This window comes from Myxocyprinus asiaticus, chromosome 45 (genome assembly GCF_019703515.2).
Source record: "Myxocyprinus asiaticus isolate MX2 ecotype Aquarium Trade chromosome 45, UBuf_Myxa_2, whole genome shotgun sequence".
Classification (NCBI taxonomy): domain Eukaryota; kingdom Metazoa; phylum Chordata; class Actinopteri; order Cypriniformes; family Catostomidae; genus Myxocyprinus; species Myxocyprinus asiaticus.
The window spans coordinates 26,461,697-26,481,631 of NC_059388.1; the positions used below are offsets into that span (position 1 = coordinate 26,461,697).

Genomic DNA, 19,935 nt, shown 5'->3' on the forward strand with positions numbered 1-19,935 from the left:
TCCGGGACCCCGACACTCCGCAGGCTGCCCCCGATCGCGACGGTGTGTACAGAATACCGGTGAGTGTCAAGGGGAGTACACATCAAGCCTTGGTGGATACTGGCTGCAATCAGACCGCTATACACCAATGTTTGGTTCAACCAGGCTGGCTACTATAGAAGGCTTGGCCCAAATTGGCCACCACGAGCCCGCTGACGGGTCTCACTAAAAATGGAGCACCAGATCCGGTCCAACAGGCATTTATGCAGATGAAAGCTGCACTTTGTGGTGACTGTTTTTAAATTCACCCGATTTCTCTCTCCCTTTCTTTTTACTGACGGACGCTTCAGACAGGGGGCTGGGGGCTGTGCTCTTGCAGGTGGTGGAGGGGGAGGAACGGCCGGTGCTGTACATTAGTCGCAAGCTCTCACTCATTACACATCTCATTACAGTTTTCTTCAACTTTTATAGAGGAGTTCCACTATTTAAAGGCTTCCTCTTATGAAAAAGCTTCCTATTTGTATCCGGCATCAGGAACTTCAATCATTACCTCATTACATGTGTTTCCTCATGTGTTTGTTTCTGTCTGCTACCAGACAGATGAACAAATAAATTGTTTTCACCAGGGAAACACACCTGCAGTTGGAGGCCTCGAGAGGATTCAGACAGTTTTGTTTGTGTTTGTGTGTTTGTGTACCTGTTTATCTCATCTAATGGTTAATTACAAACTTGAACAGCTGCTCAGTTGTGTTTGCTCACATTGTCTCAGTGTTCTCCCTCTATTCATTGATTGGAAAGTTATTTTTTCGGTCTTTGCTGTTGTCTTGGAGAATATAAATATAAAAAAAAACATACTTTTGAGTACGCATTAAGTAGTGGTAGACCGATATGGGTTTTTCAATGGCTAATACCGATATCTAGAGAGCAAGATGGCCGATATAAATGCCGATAAATATAATACAATTTAAAATTACATTTATGTTCCCTACATTAATGATGGAGGTACATGGGCACTTTAACCCATACCGTGTGTATTTATATTAACCAAATTGTCCTACAAAAACACTTATTTTATGCAATATTTCCTCGAAACCTTGAAAATAGAAAGTGTTTGGTATCTTTTGATTGAATTCATTGGTAGATTTTGGAACTGACACAAGGGAATGTTAACACTTCAGTTAGTCAGCCAAGTGAACACGTTTATCAGCCGATGCCGATAATCTCAAATTGGCCAAATATTGGCTGATTAATCGGCCTGGCCGATATATCGGTCTACCACTAGTACTAAGTCAGTACTCCAGTATTGGGACATGCTACAACTTTTAAAATTGAGTCTTGATACAACATACCCCTTTGTTGTGTACTGTACACCTGGATTAACCTTCAAATTCAGTTTTTATCTTTTAAGGATAAAGCATGCTATTCGCAGGCAATGTGTCAGACTGCAATTTATAACACAACGCAAGTACTCACTGCTTTCTCAACGTTGACTCAAGGGGCGCGATAGCGGATATTAGTGTGAACTGTTCGCTTTACGGTGAGTCAACTACTGTTATGGTGGAGCAACAGTTAGAAGAGAATATTGCTGAGTAAGTAAGGTAAAGTCATAATATTTATAGCAAATTACCTGAATAATAACACATCCAGTAGAATGGCACAGACTTTTGAAGAAAACTGTTGTCCATCCACTGGAAATCCACTGGAAATATTACGCCATTTGGGCACCTTTAGCGTATATTATTATTTTTTTAACTTGCTATAATAGGGGATGTACTAACCATAATATTATACATTGTATACAGGGCCGGGAGTTCAGAGCCCCTCTGCAGCCTGTGTATTAATACGGCCTTGATTGTATACTGTTTATATACATATACTATTTAGTAGTGGTTAACCAAAATGACTTTGTTGTAGATCAGTTTAAGTGGTAGCATCAATTTGAGATTTTCCCACCACTAAATGTCCTGGTAAAAATTAAACAACAGCCTGAAGGGTATTAAAATACAAAATATCAGCTGATATATCGGTCAGCCACTACTATTTGTGCATAGTAAGTCATCTTATGGACCTTCTATCCTTGTGACATAGTATCAAACTAACCCTCACTTCCATATTCACCTCATAAGTAGAGTGATTCTGTATCCGAAACCGCTTGATTTTGTACACTTAATTTCATTCAATTCAATTTGAGCAGTGTTACCAAAGCCCCATGTGTCTTGTCTGTGCATTTGTGAAGATGCGTGGGTGAAAGAGAGTGTCTATCTGCACGCAAGATGTGTACAAAGTGCTGATTGACAGTCTTTTGGGTAACAGCTCTCCGTCTGTTCTCACGGGACCGTTCTGTGTCATGGTTAATTTATCCATCCATCCAGACATGCAAGGATCACTTTTCAGTCCGTGTCGATTTATCCAGCCGTGTCCGGAGGGAGGGTAAGTCGTATCGGTGTCCTATTCAAACTTGCCGTGTTACAATCCCCAGCATCAAGGGAGGAAATATCAAATTCCCTCTCATCTGCCTGGCGAGAGTAAAAGAGAGCTTCCCAAGTGTGTGTGTTATGGAACTGGAGGTGGTGATATTCACTGATAGGAATATCCCAGTGTCCACAGACGCCTTTTCAAAAAGCCATCACAGCCCTGCAGCTGCATGTCAAAGGCCAGGCTTTGTGCCCCCGTCTCTGATGATTGCAACAATACTCAGTTAATTACTTGGTGTTTGTGTGAAGGGCTGTTTCAATACAAGTCATTGCATGAATGTTTTTGTCCCTGTGCGCATTGGATCCATGATACTTGTCCAGTTTTTGGCTTATGTGTGTATTCGACCAGCCAGCTATTGTTGTTGTTTGGATACATTTATGGGCTGCTCTATTTCTCTTATCATGGAGCTGTGAATGTCAAGTAACTGGCTTATGAGGTTGGTGGGAGATGGACACATGTCTGTCCTGTGTCTCCTCTTTTTTTTGTCTTTCAGTGGTCCCTTATTCTCTTGTATTCACAGCTAAACAATTTTTCAGCAAGGACAGTAACACTGGAGTTACTGGAGAAAAAGTGTTTTGTTCAAGGGCACGCTGGTGGCACCTCATGACTTGAAACCTCTGGAGTTAGAACCTGCTGTAGCTCTTATAATGTATCAATACATTATCAATATCAATCAAATATCAATAATGTAATGTATTATCTTATGGTATCAAAGGTAAAACAATGGTACTGTTTGACTTTAATTTACATGGTACTCCAAGGAACTTCAAAGAATACCATGGTATTACCATGTTATATGTTCAAAAATCGTAGTAGTACCATGGGACATGTAAAAAAATAATAAAAAAAAATAAACTGTATTACATGCCCAAAAAATTATATGTTATTACTATGGTACATTCTAAAAAAAAAACATATGGTATCATGATAGTACATGCACAGTAAACATGGTATTACCATGGTATATCTCCTCCCAAAAACAAACAAACATGTTATTACCATAATATATACCCAAAATATTCCATGGTACTACATGGTTCTATTGGTAGTAATGGCACCAAAAACTATGGTACTATCATAGTACATGTTAAAAATCATTGAATTTCCATGGTACATAAAAATTATTACTGTAGTACATGCCCAAAAACTCCCATGGTATTACCATGTTGCCTCCCCCCAGATATTTGGTATTACCATGGTACATGCCTAAACAACATGATATTACCATAGTACATGTCCATAAAAAAAACATGGTATTTTTTTGGTACTCTGTGGTCTTTTAACCACTAAGCCACACTACCTCATGTAGATGTGACTTGATATTAAGTTTTAATAGCACGTCCAACTCATTTTTTTGATCAGTTCCGAAAATCCTTTTTGTTATGTATGAGATTTTGCTCTGTGAATATTTTATCTCTCAGCGGTCTGTTATTATTACAGTCTCCTATATGTTTTACTTTTTTCAAGTGATGTATTTTGTTTTATCCAAATGGACTTGCTCTACATTTTTCTTCAAAGATGGTAACCCTGGAGTTACTTGGAATAAAGTGTTTTGTTCAAGGGCACAATGGTGGCAACTCAAGACTTGAACCTTCTGGGGCCCTTACAAATACTGTGATGGTACTATGGTACAGTTACGGTAATTAATGGTAATGCCATGGCACTTTGATATGTAGCATGGTACTGAATGATAGCTGTATTCATGTACCATGGAGTTTACATGGTATTCCAAGGAACTTTAAAGGATACCATTGTATTAACATAATGTATGCCCAAAAAAATCCCATGGTATTACCACGGTACATACTCAAAAACATACCCGGAAAACTATGGTATTACCACAAAAAACAAAACAAACAAACGAAACAGAAAAACCTATGGGTTTACTGTGGTACATGTAAAAAAAAAGGATTATTACAGAAGTAGGCCTATATGCCAAAACAAACCCAATGGTATTTCCTTGGTATATACCCTAAACATATGGCATTACTATAGTAAATGCTCAAAAAACTATGGTATTACCATTGTATATGTCCAAAAAAAAAATAAATGGTAGTACCATGGTATGTTTTGGTACTTTGTGGTCTTTTTTTGGTAGTCAGTGGTCTTAACTCTTAAGCCACACAATCCCATGGTGATGTGACTTGAAATTAATTTTAATAGTATGTCCAACTTTTAAAATTTTAATTTTATTGATAGTTCAACATATTGAAAGTCTGAAATTCCTTTTTTTTATGTATGAGGTTTTGCACTAAATAGTTTATCAGGCAAAGTGAATTTAACAGTATTATGCCCACTGTTTCAAAAACACTGCATGCAGTATTTTTGCTTTACTGTCTAAAAAAAAAATGTAATACTTGAGATTGGTTTTCAATGATTTCTATAAGTCTCTCTCTCTCTCTCTCTCTCTCTCCTCCCTCTCTTTGTTTGCCAGTGAACGGTTCTTTGTTAAACTCAATAAAAATGGTCTGCCCAAGTGTACTGAGAAGACGGAAAGACAATGCACACTTTTTGTGGTGAGTGTTCTGATTAAATAACTCCTGGTGTAATCACACAGTGGTACAGCCCTGTCATTATTGATTAAGTTTTGTTTATCTTTTATTCAGGATCTGGGGAGCGGCGACCTGAGAAAAGACGTGTATATTGTCGTACACATCATTAGAATCGGTAAAGGGAAACATCGTCACAGAATAATTACTGAAACTGAAAACCTTGCTGGCATTCGATGAATTCTGATTTTTGGTGTGTGTGTGTAGGGAGAATGGGTGCAGGAGAGAAGAAAAACACATGTAATGTTCAATACAGACGTCCGTATGGCTGTGCTGTGGTCAGTATTGCTGATCTCCTAACTGCTGACTCAAAAGATGACCACCTCCTGAAGGTTTACGCGTAAGTGACCCTGAACACGCACACAAACACACACACATTTACTTGCCACTCTAAATGAGGACATACGAGAGACTTTCATTGTTTTTATATAGTACCAAGTATACTCACTATAGACTAACTCTTTTATTAAAAAAAAAACAGAATATCCTTTATTTATAAATTGACTTTCCAATTGAGGACGTCCCCAAAAGGTTTTGTCAAATTTCGCTGACTTCCTGGGACAAATTTATCAATAAACTATAATGAAGTTAACCAACACACATGCACACACAAACCGCATACACCTCAAGACTTTCTCCCTAATTTGTCAGATTGATTTGGGTTGGCCGGTAACCATCATTGTCATTAGCCCCTCCAAAAAAATGGTAATACTATAGCAACTTTTTGTTGCTAGCTGCTTACCTACAATCTCTATAAAATTATTTTTTTATAAAAGAGCATCCATGGGAATTCATTAGTCAAAAGGTGTGGGAACCCTGTTTTTCATAAACTGTTTTAGTTAGACAGTTGATAATCTTTCTATGCACTGTGTCCCTCAAGTTGTATAAAATCGATATTGATACATTAATAGTGTGGCCTGCTTTGCGCAGGAGGGCAGGCAGATCCACTGAACTCCACAAACACACACATTATAAGCTAGCTCCCGTCCAACCCTTTTTGCTGTTCATATGATTGCATTTCTTTGTGTCGTTGTGTGATTGAATCCTGCTGTCTGATTCTACTCTGTTGTTCTGTTGTTTTGCAGTTGCAACACAGAAAGTGACTGGAGTCAAATTCATGACAACATCATTAAGAAAGTAAACTCCAGATACAACCTCTCAGGGTCCAACACAGGTAAGGCAGCCATCACTACTGTACCTTTAGATTCATTCACTTATTGAAACTAAGATGCAAAAATGGGTCGATCAGAATCGCCATGATTATGACATCATAACAATGAGCACATGAACAAATGACTGCCCATGTTTACATATCAACACGTTTTTAGTGTTCAATAACTTGGTAGGGATGTTGTTTCTTGTTTCATATGCAAAGAGGTTAACCAGTCATAACAGAGGTCATTTATGTAATGAAGTCTTTAAAAGTACAGTTGCAAAAACTGCCCGTTTAATTCTAAAAGGAAAATGGAAAGGGGACCTGGAAAATGGTCATGAAAAACTAAATTACGATGCTAGAAACTTTTATTAACATTATAAGTTGACTTAAGAAAAAAAAAAAAAAACGTCACACAAATGTAGAATATGCCCCGTTTAAATTAGATATCGGATTTGCTCCCATTTTCAGCAAAACGCATGTGTACACTGTTTACCAACATATCAGACAGCAGTGCAGACGTTCGGCTTTTCCATAAACCTAATTTGCATGACGACTAGAAGTTAATAATTTTAGATCGGAAAACGCATGAGAAGACCCTGAGGGTGGCTTACCCATTTAGCTGCTCTTGCTAATATATTCCTTTTTGCATGAAACAGCAGGCAAAAAAAGTTAATAAAAAAACTCAGTATCAGAATGTAGATTTGAAGACTTTTATGATTTCTACATTTTCTGAAAAGACATTGTTATTGTACACAATACCACCACACCTGTTAGATGTTGAATAATCTCATTGCAAGCAAATGGAACACTTAAATTAAGATGACAAAAATTCATTTATTCATCTGCCTTGTTCCCCAGAAATGCACAAAGCATGCCTTAAAATGAACAATAATGCTGCATCTTTCAAAATCCCTAATGAAAGATTTAATTCAAAAGAATGAAGATATGATTTCTTCTCATATAACTAATAGATGAAATTGTTCAATAAAGGCTTGTTAAATGCTGGCTTAGGAGACTATAGAGAGAAGATCACATCTTAACCATGGTACTAACTCGTCAGCTGTGCTGTTTATAAATCTTCAACATCAGTTCCGCTTAGCAAAACAAAGAAACTTTATCAGGGCTAATGGGAGCTTATCAAACATAAGAGTAATCATGATAATGAACTGGATTTGAATTATTTTGTAAGTATAGTTACAAAGCAGTGTTTCGTTGGAGATGAAGTAATACTTGTTAAAAATTCCTAAAGGAATGCTAATGGAATTTTTGTTGTCATTTGGAACCAAAAGAATTCAGTAAAAATCAAGTGGTATATGAAAAATAAACTGAAAAATAGAAATAAAGAACAGGACAAAAAATCTGATTATTTATTTACTTTTTAATGGGGTTGTCCAGACATTTTTTCTTTAATTTTATGTAAAGAATTTTAAGACATGTTTGGCCTTTTTTTTTTTTTTTTTTTTTTTTTTTTTTAGCTATTGATATAAAATGTTGTTTCAGTTTGGTTGAAGCATTGTCCATAAATACATAAATATATATAGTTTGGTCCTTAAAGGAATATTCCAGGTTCAATGCAATTTAAGCTCAATTGACAGCATTTGTGGCATAATATTGATTACCACAAATGTTTTTTAGTTTTTTTTTGTTTTGTTTTTTTACTTGTCACTGGGTTCCAGTGAGGAACTTACAATGGAAGTGAATGGGAGCCAGTCCGTAAACATTTAAAAACTAACTGTTTCAAAAGTATAGCCACAAGATATAAGTAATATGTGTGTTAATATTATTTTAGTGTGATAAAATCGCTTACTAAACTTTTCTGTTTTTTACAAGTTTGTTGCTATGATGGCATTGTCAACAAACCCTAAAACCCCTAAAAATGACTATTTAAACAACTTTACAGCTCAAATAATGCATATGTTTTAACAGAAGAATTAATTTAAGTGCTTTTATAAAATTATAAGCTTCACATTTCTGACTTTAAACCCTCCAAAAATTGGCCCCATTCACTTTCATTGTAAGTGCCTCACTGTAACCTCAATTTGTGCTTTTTTTAAAGAAAATGATGGACGAGTCGAAATAATTTTTTGTGGTAATTAACATTATGCCACAAATGCTGTCGATTGAGCTTAACTTGTATTGAACCTGGAATATCACATTCATATACTCTAATGTCAATTATGTGTCTAGTGCCGGCCAGCACGAAGTTTCCTGTGTGGTTAGAAATCTTAAAGCAGTTCTTCTTTCGAGTGTTTGTGTGTTCACTTGTGTGCAAGGATGTGTGTTTCTATTTGTTTACTTCCTCATGATTACCTGTGAACTGGTGCTTTATTACGGTTTCATATTGTCACAGTAGAATCATCAAAGAAGCAGAACTGAGTGTGAAATATAAAAAATGAGGTTTATTAAAATGCAAACTGCTGTTCTGCAAATGCTTCCAAATCTCCACCAGGCACTTTTAATTCATATTTACCATCACAACTACTCAGTCATGTTGTTTTTATGATAGGTTTGTTTTAGAGAGCGGTTTTGGCTTGAATTTTGGCTTACACAGTATGTGAAAATTCAGAATCCTTAAAAGTAAACTAAACTCAGACCATCTCGATGAACTTAGACCCGAGATGGTCCGAGTTTAGTTCTTGGGTAATTTAAAATATTTTAAATTAAACTAATATTCTAGTGGTCTGGGTTTCAAAACACAACAGTGTGAATAGAAAATGTATAAAAACAAGTGGACCAAAAAGACATTCAAGTCCACTTTTGAGGCCAGAAACAGTGGAAATGCAAAAAGAACGGGGCTCTTTTTCATTTGGTTCACTTATTATTATAATGTGATTCATTTCCAATGAATATTTATCATTGTTGAATATTCTCCATCTAGTGAATACTTATTCATTGTGTACTGGTGAAAAGTTTACTCTGTCAGTCCAGTGGGGAAAAGCCCTGGCATTTAGAAGTGATTAATAAAACATGTGAATAATCATCTGCAATTAGCTAACTGTATTCTGTATGGCGTAGTTTTGCTATGAATCTAATGTGTGTGTTTGTATTGTTTTTCTGTCTAGGCCTGGCAGTGGCTCTCCAGTTGTTACACGGTGACATCGAACAGTTGCGGAGAGAATACATGGTGCTCTTCACCAGAGGAGTCTCCATCACCAAAAAACTGGGCTTCTCTGATGTTATCATGCCAGGTGAATAAAAAGCTATTTTGTTCACAGTCATTCTGTTTCATTTCCAGCATGTTCTAGAACATTTCTGAGGCTTTGAATGGCAGATGCTATCTAAGGATTCTTTGCACCTGTTTGTTTTGGCTTGTATGTTTTTTGCATAGATTGTGTCGCAGAGTCAGACTTTTGACTATCAGCATACAGACTGGTCCTCTTTACAGCTTATTCTGGCCGTGAACCACCCACTTAGCAGGAAATAGCCTTTAAACCAATGTTTAAAATGACCATGCACAGTTTTTTGTTATTATACATGACATTTAAGGGTGGGGGAATCTGAAATCGATGATACTGTAATATTAGGAAGTTCTGGTTACTCATTCAAATATCGATGCAGCAGTCTTTACAAATGGTTTTACAAAAAGCACTGATTAAATTTTGAAAATGTGTGTACACTTCGTGGTGAGACTTTCCCATTTTTAAGAAGCAATAACAATCAGTTATTTCATGGTCATATCTCCAAAAACAAAGATGATTATGCAATTCTGCTTCAGGATATCATCTAGTTCTTTGTAGGAAGAAATGGACTTCTAAAAACAGGTGCAAAGAGCTTGCTATTTTTGTGTGGAATATCCATCAGATGGCCTCGAACCATCCAAGGGCATCTTAACTGAGATTATTCTCTTTTCCTCTTTCAATTATTGACTCAGATGTATGGTTGCATGAGAAGCCTAACTATTGCCTCTGCTGTATGAATGCGACTTCATTCACAATATCTGTGCCTTAAGGATGTCTGATTTATTAATAGTCTGTTGCTCTGGGCTGATCTTTTTCGGTGTGTGTGTGTGTGTGTGTGTACATATCATACAATTCATTCTCATTCACCAAATCTGTGTCTCATCTCCAAGCAACTTACTGTGACTTCACTTCATATATTTAATTGTTACCACAGCAACGGTCATATGGTCATTAGTTGGCATGACTACTGGCTTAAAGTCTTCTGTTTGAAAAGGACTTTACATGGGAACACACACGCATACACACACATTAAACACAAACCCATTAAACACACAGCCACACTCAAACAGGAACGCACACTTCCTCCTCTCCGTGGTTGAGGTAGCGGAAGTTTTTTGTCTCCTTTTGTTGCACGTAACAATGCTTTCAAAGGAAAACAAATTATATATACAGCTCTGGAAAAAATTAAGAGACCACTGCAAAATTATCAGTTTCTCTGGATGTACTATTTATAGGTATGTGTTTGAGTAAAATGAACATTTTTGTTTTATTCTATAAAGTACTGACAACATTTCTCCCAAATTCCAAATAATATATTGTCATTTAGAGCATTTATTTGCAGAAAATGAGAACTGGTCAAAATAACAAAAAAGATGCAGTCTTTTGAGACCTCGAACAATGCAAAGAAAACAAGTCCATATTCATTTTTAAACAACACAATACTAATGTTTTAACTTAGGAAGAGTTCAGACATTAATATTTGGTGGAATTACCCTGATTTTCAGTTACAGCTTTCATGCGTCTTGGTATGCTCTCCACCAGTCTTTCACATTGCTGTTGGGTGACTTTATGCCACTCCTGGTGCAAAAATTCAAGCAGCTCGGCTTTGTTTGATGGCTTTTGACCATCCATCTTCCTCTTGATCGCATTCCTGAGGTTTTCAATGGGGTTCAGGTCTGGAGATTGGGCTGGTCATGACAGGGTCTTGATCCAGTGGTCCTCCATCCACACCTTGATTGACCTGGCTGTGAGGAACATTGTCAGAGCAGAAGGAATATTCTTATATATAGAATATTATAAACTCATCCTGTTATTTGACAGGCTCAGATCTGGTTGAAGACCTCTATTGCACTTGTAGAATAACCGAATTGTGATTTTGCTATTCAGATACAGGTGTGTTTAATGGTTAACCGAATAACAACTATCCATGCACATCCTTAGTAATTATGCTGGTTTTGGTGTCACCTACATTGCTTAGGGGTTGTTTACATAAGACGTGTTCTTATGTTCAACAGTTAGATGCAGCGCAACCATGCTGTAAATAAAAAAATAAATAAAAAAAAAAACATCTAAAACTAGTCAACCATGGTGACACATCCCAAGCTGTGAGCAGGTGAGATCTGGCACATTGTGAAAACGTGGTAGCGCAGAACCATTTGCTTGCTACATTTGACCTTGATATGCACATTAATGTGTTAAAGTGAAAATGCATGTGCATAGCTGTTGATGTGTGAGTTTCTGAATGCCAATATGTGTGTTAATATGTGGACAGTTGATAACAACTGACAAGGTGTGAGCAAGGAGATGCACATCCTGTATATTGAGAAAATGTGTGTGTGCTTGGCTCCCTTTGTCACCAGTCTTAACTGTGTCACAGGATGCATCTGGTGAGGGCATTCAGGAGTGCTTAACTTTTCACATGAGTGTGTGTTTGTGCTTTACTGTGAGTCTGAAGCCATGCTTTCTATGCTTGAAGATTAGTTAGTGGTAAGCAACACTTTTGCTATTGCTACTTTAAACAAACCTCTAACCCTAAGTATTACACTTCAATGCATAATTGTCCTCCTTTGGACATACTAAATGATACCTTAAACATGTGGGATCTGGGTTGCAAACATAAAGGTTGCAGGTGTGTAAAGCAAGAACTTGAGTCACTGAAATTAGGCATGCTTTTGTTCTTTTAAAGGTGAAATGAGGAATGATCTGTACATCACGCTGGAGAAGGGGGAGTTTGAGAAAGGAGGGAAGAGTGTGGCAAGAAACGTGGAGGTCACAGTCTATGCACTGGATGCTGATGGACAGATTCTCAAGGTTATTTCTTGGGCAGTGTTGCGTATTGCAATGTTTTAATGTTTGACTTTATTGACATAAAGTAAAGAACCCATCTTGAGGCACCATGTTTGAATATGCACAAGTGCAAATGAGATTTCAGAGCTACGGTTACTATTCCATTAGCAAAATCACTCTCTTAATCTGTCAGTATCAGTCAACATAATCTAAACTTATTTAGATTCTAAACTATACTTGTGCCCGACAAACAAGCCATAGAGGTGTAGCTTTGAGAGGTTTGTGGTTTGTGCTCATGTCATTTTACTCTTTATATCTCTGCAGGGTTTTGTGGCTGTGGGGTCAGGCGAGCCAGGCGGAGACGAGTATCACACCTTTGTGCTGTACCACAACAACAGTCCGCGGTGGGCGGAACTAATCAAGCTGCCCATCCCTGTCGACATGTTCCACGGCTCACACATCCGTTTTGAGTTCCGCCACTGTTCCAGTAAGCCCAACAGGACTTCTTGGGAAAATATTGTTCCTTCCTGTATCATTAGATAATATTTCTAACATGTTTAATTTGTATTAATTAGGGCTGTCTATGGATTCAAAATTGTAATCAAAGTAATTAATGATATGCTGATTAATTCATCAAATATATCACAATTAATAGCTTTCAATTTTGGTGCTGCTAAATCAGGATTAGAATGGACTGACTGAACAAGTGACCAATCGTGAGGCGCCATGTCACTAAGGCCATTTCTTCAGCACAGTTCTCTGTCCTGAGTATGTTTAGTTTACGGTGCTGAGAAATCCTTGTCAGGAACAGTTCGTAATAGTACCGTACCAAACCGGCTCAAGTGGAAATGCTACTAGAACCATTAGTCGCCCCGATGGCGCAAAAGCAGCTAATATTTACTGTGAAAAGCCTCTGAAATTAATGAAATTTGAGACATTACATTAATGTGACAGATGAGTAAATTCTTGAATAGTCATTACAAATGACATATTTTTTTTCCAGCAGGAACAGAAAGCATATAGTGGCCTAGCTAGTGGTCCACTGATATAGTGTATTGCAGTGACCGATAAATCGGCAGATATGTGGTATTTTTAAATTCATCCGATAAATTATTCCATTTGGCCGATTAGTTTTGTAACTGTTGAGATCTCGGACAAGAGTGCAGAAAAGCTGAGGGCAAGTGGAAAAGAGACAAGCTTCAGGTCTCTTATGACATTTTAAAGGAGTGTTTAACTAACTATCAGAGAGCTATAAAGGAAGTGAAAGCTAAGTTTTTCTCTACTTAATCTCTGATAACTCAAATCGACCAAAAGTATTATTCGAAACAATTGATTCTGTCACAGCTCCCTGACTCACATTGAACCAGTTTCGTCAGTACAGTTAGCAGATGTAATCTCCAAGATGAAGTGTTCCAGTTACAAGCTGGATAGTCTTTCTCTGCACCTTCTTAAAGAAGTTTTCACGACTATCAGTTCCAGTGTGACAGATATAATTAACAGCTCATTATCAAGTGGAGTTGTTCCAAGTAGTTTTAAACAAGCAATTCTACAAACTTTTTTGGATCTGGCAATACACAACAATTACAGAGCAATCTCCAAATTACCTTTTTATTTCCAAGATTTTGGAGAGAGTTGTTTATTCGCAGCTCTACTCTATCTAAATACATTTAACATTTTAGATACATTTCAGTCTGGTTTCAGACCCTTGCACAGCACTAATTCTGCATTGTTGAAGGTCACTAATGGTATTTTACTCTCCATGAATTCAGGTTCACCTGTCGTCTCAGTTTTATTAGATCTCAGTGCCACATTTGACATAATATTCTTCTCAATCTTCTAGAATATATGGTTGGCATCTAGGGTATGGCCTATCAGTGGTTTCCATCCTATCTAAAAGAAAGGACGTTCTCTGTAAATTTAGGTAATTTTACTTCTACGTTGGCTCAATTGCAGTGTGGTGTCCCTCAAGGGTCGATTTTAGGACCCTTGTTATTTTCTCTGTATATGCTTCTCTGAGCTCTATTTTTCAGAAGTACCTCATATTTTATCACAGTTTTGCTGACGATTCCCAATTTTATTTCCCAGCGAGTGTAGACAAGAATTGTTCATCTGAGAATGCCCTAAATTGCTTCAAAGATATTAAACATTGGCTGGCAAACAATTTCTTAAAATTAAATGAAAGTAAAACTGAAGTTCTGATTTTTAGGTTCCTTCATGTCCTCCTTACCTGGCCTGGTTGCCCAGTTAGGTCCTCTGACATCGAATGTACAAGATCATGTTAGGAGGCTTGGAGTGATGTTAGACTCCTCGTTACTTTTCAATAAACAGATCAGTGCTGTTGTCAAGGGTAGCTTTTTCCACCTGAGATCTATCGCTAAAATAAAAAATGTTCTTTCCCATAAAGACTTGGAAATTGTGATCCACTCACTTATTACATCAAGGTTAGACTATTGTAACTCATTGTACATTTGTCTGCCCCAAACTGCATTATCCTGCCTACAGCTAGTTCAAAACGAAGCAGCTAGGCTTTTAACAGGGTCAAGAAAGAGGGATTACATTTCGCCGGTTTTAGCATCTCTACACTTGCTTCTTGTGACATTTAAAAAAATTCAGATTTTTGTCTATAAGGCACTACCTGGTCTCGCACCCCAGTATATCAGTGAACTTCAACAACCTTACTCCCCCACCAGAGCGCTCAGGTCTTCTGATCAACTTCTATTGAGGGTTCCTCGTTGCCGCTATAGATCTAAGGGTGATCGTGCCTTTTCTGTGATAGGTCCTAATCTGTGGAATAGTCTCCCTTTCCATGTGAGGTCAGCTTCATCATTAGCCATTTTTAAATCTTCTTTAAAAACATTTTTTTATTCTGTAGCTTTTGAATAGTTTAAAATGGATAAATACATGATGTTGTATTTAAATGTTTTTATTTATTTTATTATGTTTTATATTTAATTTAAATCAATCTGTTTTTATATCACTCTGTCAGTTTGTTTGTTTGATCTATAAAGCACTTTGGGTGAACTTCTTTTTTTAACTGTGCTCTATAAATAAAAGTTGACTTGACTTGAGTAAATGTAATGCTAAATAGAAGTTAATTTAGCTATTTTATTTACTATCATATTCAATTGTGTGATATTATGTGTATCAGTATTAAATCTGCCTATTAGCCTTCCTGATGTCTTGATATTGGCATCGGTCATTAAAAAACCTATGGGTCGATCATGGAGTGGTGGTGGCGTAGTGGACTAAAGCACTGAACTGGTAAGCAAAAGGTTGTTGGTTCGTTCCCCACAGCCACCACAATTGTGCAAGGCACTTAACTCCAGGTTGCTCTAGGGGGATTGTCCCTGTAATAAGGGCACTGTAAGTCGCTTTGGATAAAAGTGTCTGCCAAATGCATAAATGTAAATGTAAAATCACTATATATGTTTGTATATCTGCATTATACTGGTTTATCAGCCTCCCTGATCTCTAGATATCGGCATCAGTCATTAAAAAAACATATTGGTCGATCACTAGGCCTGGCACTCTTATATCTGCATTATACAGGCCTGTTGGCCACCTTGATCACTAGATATCGCATCGGCCATTAAAAAACCTATATTGGTTGATCACTAGGCCTAGCACTCATTTATCTGCATTATATTGGCCTATCAGCCACCCTGATCTTTAGATATGGGCAACGGCCATTACAGAAAAACAGTTTGATTACTAGGCCTAGCACTCTTATATCTGCATTATATAGGCCTATTGGCCACCTTCATCGCTAGATATCGGTATCGGCCATAAAAAAACAAAAAAATATTTTGGGCGATCACTAGGCGTAGCACTCATATATCTGTATAACATCGACCTATGAGCCACCCTTATCTGTAGATATCGACATCCGCTATTAAAAAACCTATATCGGTCAATCACTAGGCCTAGCACTCATATGTCTGCATGATATTGGTCTATTGGCCACCCTGATATCTAAATATCAACATCGGCTATAAAAAAAACAAAAAACATATCGGTCAATTACTAGGCCTAGCACTCATATATCTGTATGATATCTGCCTATCAGCCACCCTGATCTTTAGATATGGGCAACGACTATTACAGAAAAACAGTTTGATTACTAGGCCTAGCACTCTTATTTCTGCATTATATAGGGCTATTGGCCACCTTCATCGCTAGATATCGGTATCTGCCTTTAAAAAAAAAAAACATATTGGTCGATCACTAGGCCTAACATTCATATATTGGCATTATATCGGCCTTTTGGCCACCCTGATTTCTAAATATCGCCATCGGCCATTAAAACAAACAAACATATCAGTCAATCACTAGGACTAGCACTTGTATATCTGCATAATATCGGCCTATTAGCCACCCTTATCTCTAGAAATCGACATCAGCCATTAAAAAACCCATATCAGTCGATCATTAGGCATAGCACTCATATATCTACATGATATCGGCCTATTGGCCACCCTGATTCCTAAATATCAACATCTGCCATAAAAACCATATCGGCCAATCACTAGGCCTAGTACTCATATATCTGCATTGTATCGCCCTATCAGCCACACTGTTCTCTAGATATCGACTTCAGCCATTAAAAAAACATCAGTTGATCACTAGGCCTAGCACTCATAAAGCTGCATGATATCTGCCTATCAGCCACCCTGATCTTTAGATATGGGCAACGACTATTACAAAAAAAAACATATCAGTTGATCACTAAGCCTAGCACTCATAAATCTGCATGATAGCGGCCTATCGGCCACTAAGAGAACCATATTGGTCAATCACTAGGCCAAGTACTCATTTATCTGCATTATATCGCCCTATCGGCCACACTGTTCTCTAGATATTGACTTCAGCCATTAAAAAAAACTAGGCTTAACAATCCAATGTGAACTTTAATGTTTAGTTGCAGGGTTAGTACTGTTTAGTATTTTATGATTTTGGTTTGGGGGGAATTTTTAATTTGTGTTGTGTGTAATATTCAGTTTTTTTTTGTTGTTGTTGTTCTCCAGCAAAAGACAAGGGGGAAAAGAAGCTCTTTGGATTCTCATTCGTTCCTCTAATACAGGATGATGGGCGGACTTTGTCCGATGGCACCCATGAGCTCATTGTTCATAAGGTACGACTGTCAACATTTATTGTGTGTTTTATATATATATATATATGTGTGTGTGTGTGTGTGTGTGTGTGTGTGTGTGTTCAACATCTACAAAAATGCAATTTAAAAGTCCCACTATTTCAAATGACAAATTGTCCTAGGTGATGTGAATATGATTTTGCATGCTTTGTTTTTTCATTCTGTTCCTTTATACATTAAAAAATGCCTCCTTTTTAAAAAGTTTAATAGTTAAATAACCATGTCCAAGAACACATCCTTCAGGCACACCCAATTTAACACCATGTTTTATGCCCAGCTCTCGTAATTGCAGACTGTGGAAGTGTTTGTGGATTCAATAGGTTTGAAAGAGGTCACACACACACACACACACACACACACACACACACACACACACACACACACACACACACACACACACGCAAAAAGCAGCTGCTGTTTGTGCTCTTTACCCTGTGATGTAGTGATGTCAACCCTTAAACTCCATTAGTAGTTGTTACAAACATTAATTCATTAACGAAGCCCTGCTGCTACATGATAAAATCCACAAAAAAAAAAAAAAAAAAAAACTCTACAAGTATGTCTGCGTAGTACATTTAACTCTTATTTCAGAAGAGCAATAAAAATCTGGTTTTCCATACTGTATGTCCCCTTTAAATCTACTGTATATATACACATCTTATGCAATCCCTCTTAAGTATAAATAAGTTACTGTATTTCTAGCAACTATAAGGCTTAACCCATATACAGACATAATGACATTGAGCAATAGACATTGAGCAAGATAGAGAAGAGAAAGCAGAAAAAAAAGCAGCAGTTAACAACAGCAGGATTAGAGTGGCAAAAGCCAAGGCCCAAGAAGAATATGCAAAAGCTCACAAAGCTGTTAAGAAGAACATCAGGAAGGACAAGAAGAAATATGTAGAGGGACTGGCAGCTGAAGCAGAACTGGCAGCATACAACGGTAATATGAAACAACTGTATGACACGACCAGGAAATTGTCTGGAAAGTACAGCAACCCTGAAAGAACTGTCAAGGATAAAGAAGGAAAGACCATCACAGGAATAGAACAACAGATGAACAGATGGGCCGAGTATTTTGAGGAACTCCTTAACAGACCAGCACCGCCAAATCCTCCAGAAATCGATCCAGCCAACGTTGATCTCTCAATCAACTGTGACAAACCCACCAGAGAAGAGATCAGAAAAGCCATCATCCCGCTGAAGAATGGAAAGGCAGCTGGATCTGATGACATCCCAGCAGAGGCCCTGAAAGCAGACCTAGATGCATCAGTGGAGATGCAGTAACCCCTTTTTGTGAAGATCTGGGAGGAAGAAGTGACACCTAAGGACTGGAAGGAGGGCTACCTTATCAAGCTCCCTAAGAAAGGTGACCTCAGCAACTGCAACAACTACAGAGGCATCACACTCCTGTCAGTGCCAGGCAAGGTCTTCAACCGGATCCTCTTAGAGAGAATGAAAGACATCGTAGACCCACAACTTCGAGATGAGCAAGCAGGTTTCTGGCAGAACAGATCTTGCACAGACCAAATTGCAACACTCCGCATTATCATCGAACAGTCCTTGGAGTGGAACTCACCATTGTATATCAACTTCATCGATTATGAGAAGGCTTTTGACAGTGTTGATCGACAGACCCACTGGAGCCTCCTTAAACACTATGGCATTCCAGCCAAGTTGGTCAGCTTGATCAAGAACTTATATGAGGGAATGACATGCAGAGTCATCCATGGAGGGCAGCTCACCAACAGCTTCCAGGTGAAGACCGGAGTCAAACAAGGATGCTTGCTGTCACCTTTCCTCTTTCTTCTCGCCATTGACTGGATCATGAAGATATCCACCTGTGAATGCAAGAATGGAATCCAGTGGACTTTGTGGAATCAGCTCGATGACCTGGACTTTGCCAATGATCTTGCACTACTCTCCCACAGCCACCAGCAGATGCAGGAGAAAACAAATGTTGTGGCAGCCATATCATCGCAGGTAGGACTCAACATCCACAAAGACAAGACCAAGATCCTGAAGACCAACATTAGCAGTACCGAACCAGTCATCCTGAATGGAAGTCCACTCGAAGAAGTGCAGTCCTTCACCTACTTGGGAAGCATTACAGACCAGCTGGGAGGTACAGACGCAGACGTCAAGGCAAGGATCGGCAAAGCAAGAATGGTTTCATACAGCTCAAAAACATTTGGAGCTCAAAAGAGCTGTCTTTGAAAACAAAGATTCAGCTGTTCAACTCTAATGTAAAGTCAGTACTGCTTTATGGGGCCGAAATCTGGAGATCGAGAAAAAACACCATCAAAAGAATCCAGATATTTATCAACAGCTACCTTAGAAGGATTCTACAGATCTGCTGGCCAGACACTATCAGCAATACCAGTCTCTGGGATAGAACCAGCCAACTTCCTGCAGAGAAAGAAATTAAGAAGAAGATGGAATTGGATAGGGCACACCCTGAGCAAACCACCAAACAACATCACTAGGCGGGCTTTGCGATGGAACTCCCAAGGAAAGCGGAAGAAAGGCCATCCAAGAAACACCTGGCAACGTGACCTTGAGGCAGACATCACCAAGAAGGGATACAACTGGAGTCAACTGGAAAGAATGGCCCAGGACAGAAACTTCTGGCGATCTATTGTTGGCGGTCCATACCCCGAA

The 19,935-nt window shown here is 38.1% G+C and overlaps 1 protein-coding gene across 2 annotated transcripts in view; it reads left to right on the forward strand.

Annotated features, from left to right (window-relative positions):
- LOC127435058 (dedicator of cytokinesis protein 4-like) overlaps positions 1-19,935 on the forward strand; it is a 149,984-nt gene that overhangs the window by 66,329 nt on the left and 63,720 nt on the right. For both annotated transcript variants that reach the window (XM_051688204.1, XM_051688205.1), the window contains exons 9-16: positions 4,889-4,970; positions 5,061-5,121; positions 5,211-5,343; positions 6,089-6,177; positions 9,222-9,347; positions 12,025-12,149; positions 12,450-12,612; positions 17,150-17,256. In XM_051688204.1, coding sequence (XP_051544164.1) covers positions 4,889-4,970; positions 5,061-5,121; positions 5,211-5,343; positions 6,089-6,177; positions 9,222-9,347; positions 12,025-12,149; positions 12,450-12,612; positions 17,150-17,256 — 886 coding nt within the window. The remainder of the gene's footprint in view (positions 1-4,888; positions 4,971-5,060; positions 5,122-5,210; positions 5,344-6,088; positions 6,178-9,221; positions 9,348-12,024; positions 12,150-12,449; positions 12,613-17,149; positions 17,257-19,935) is intronic.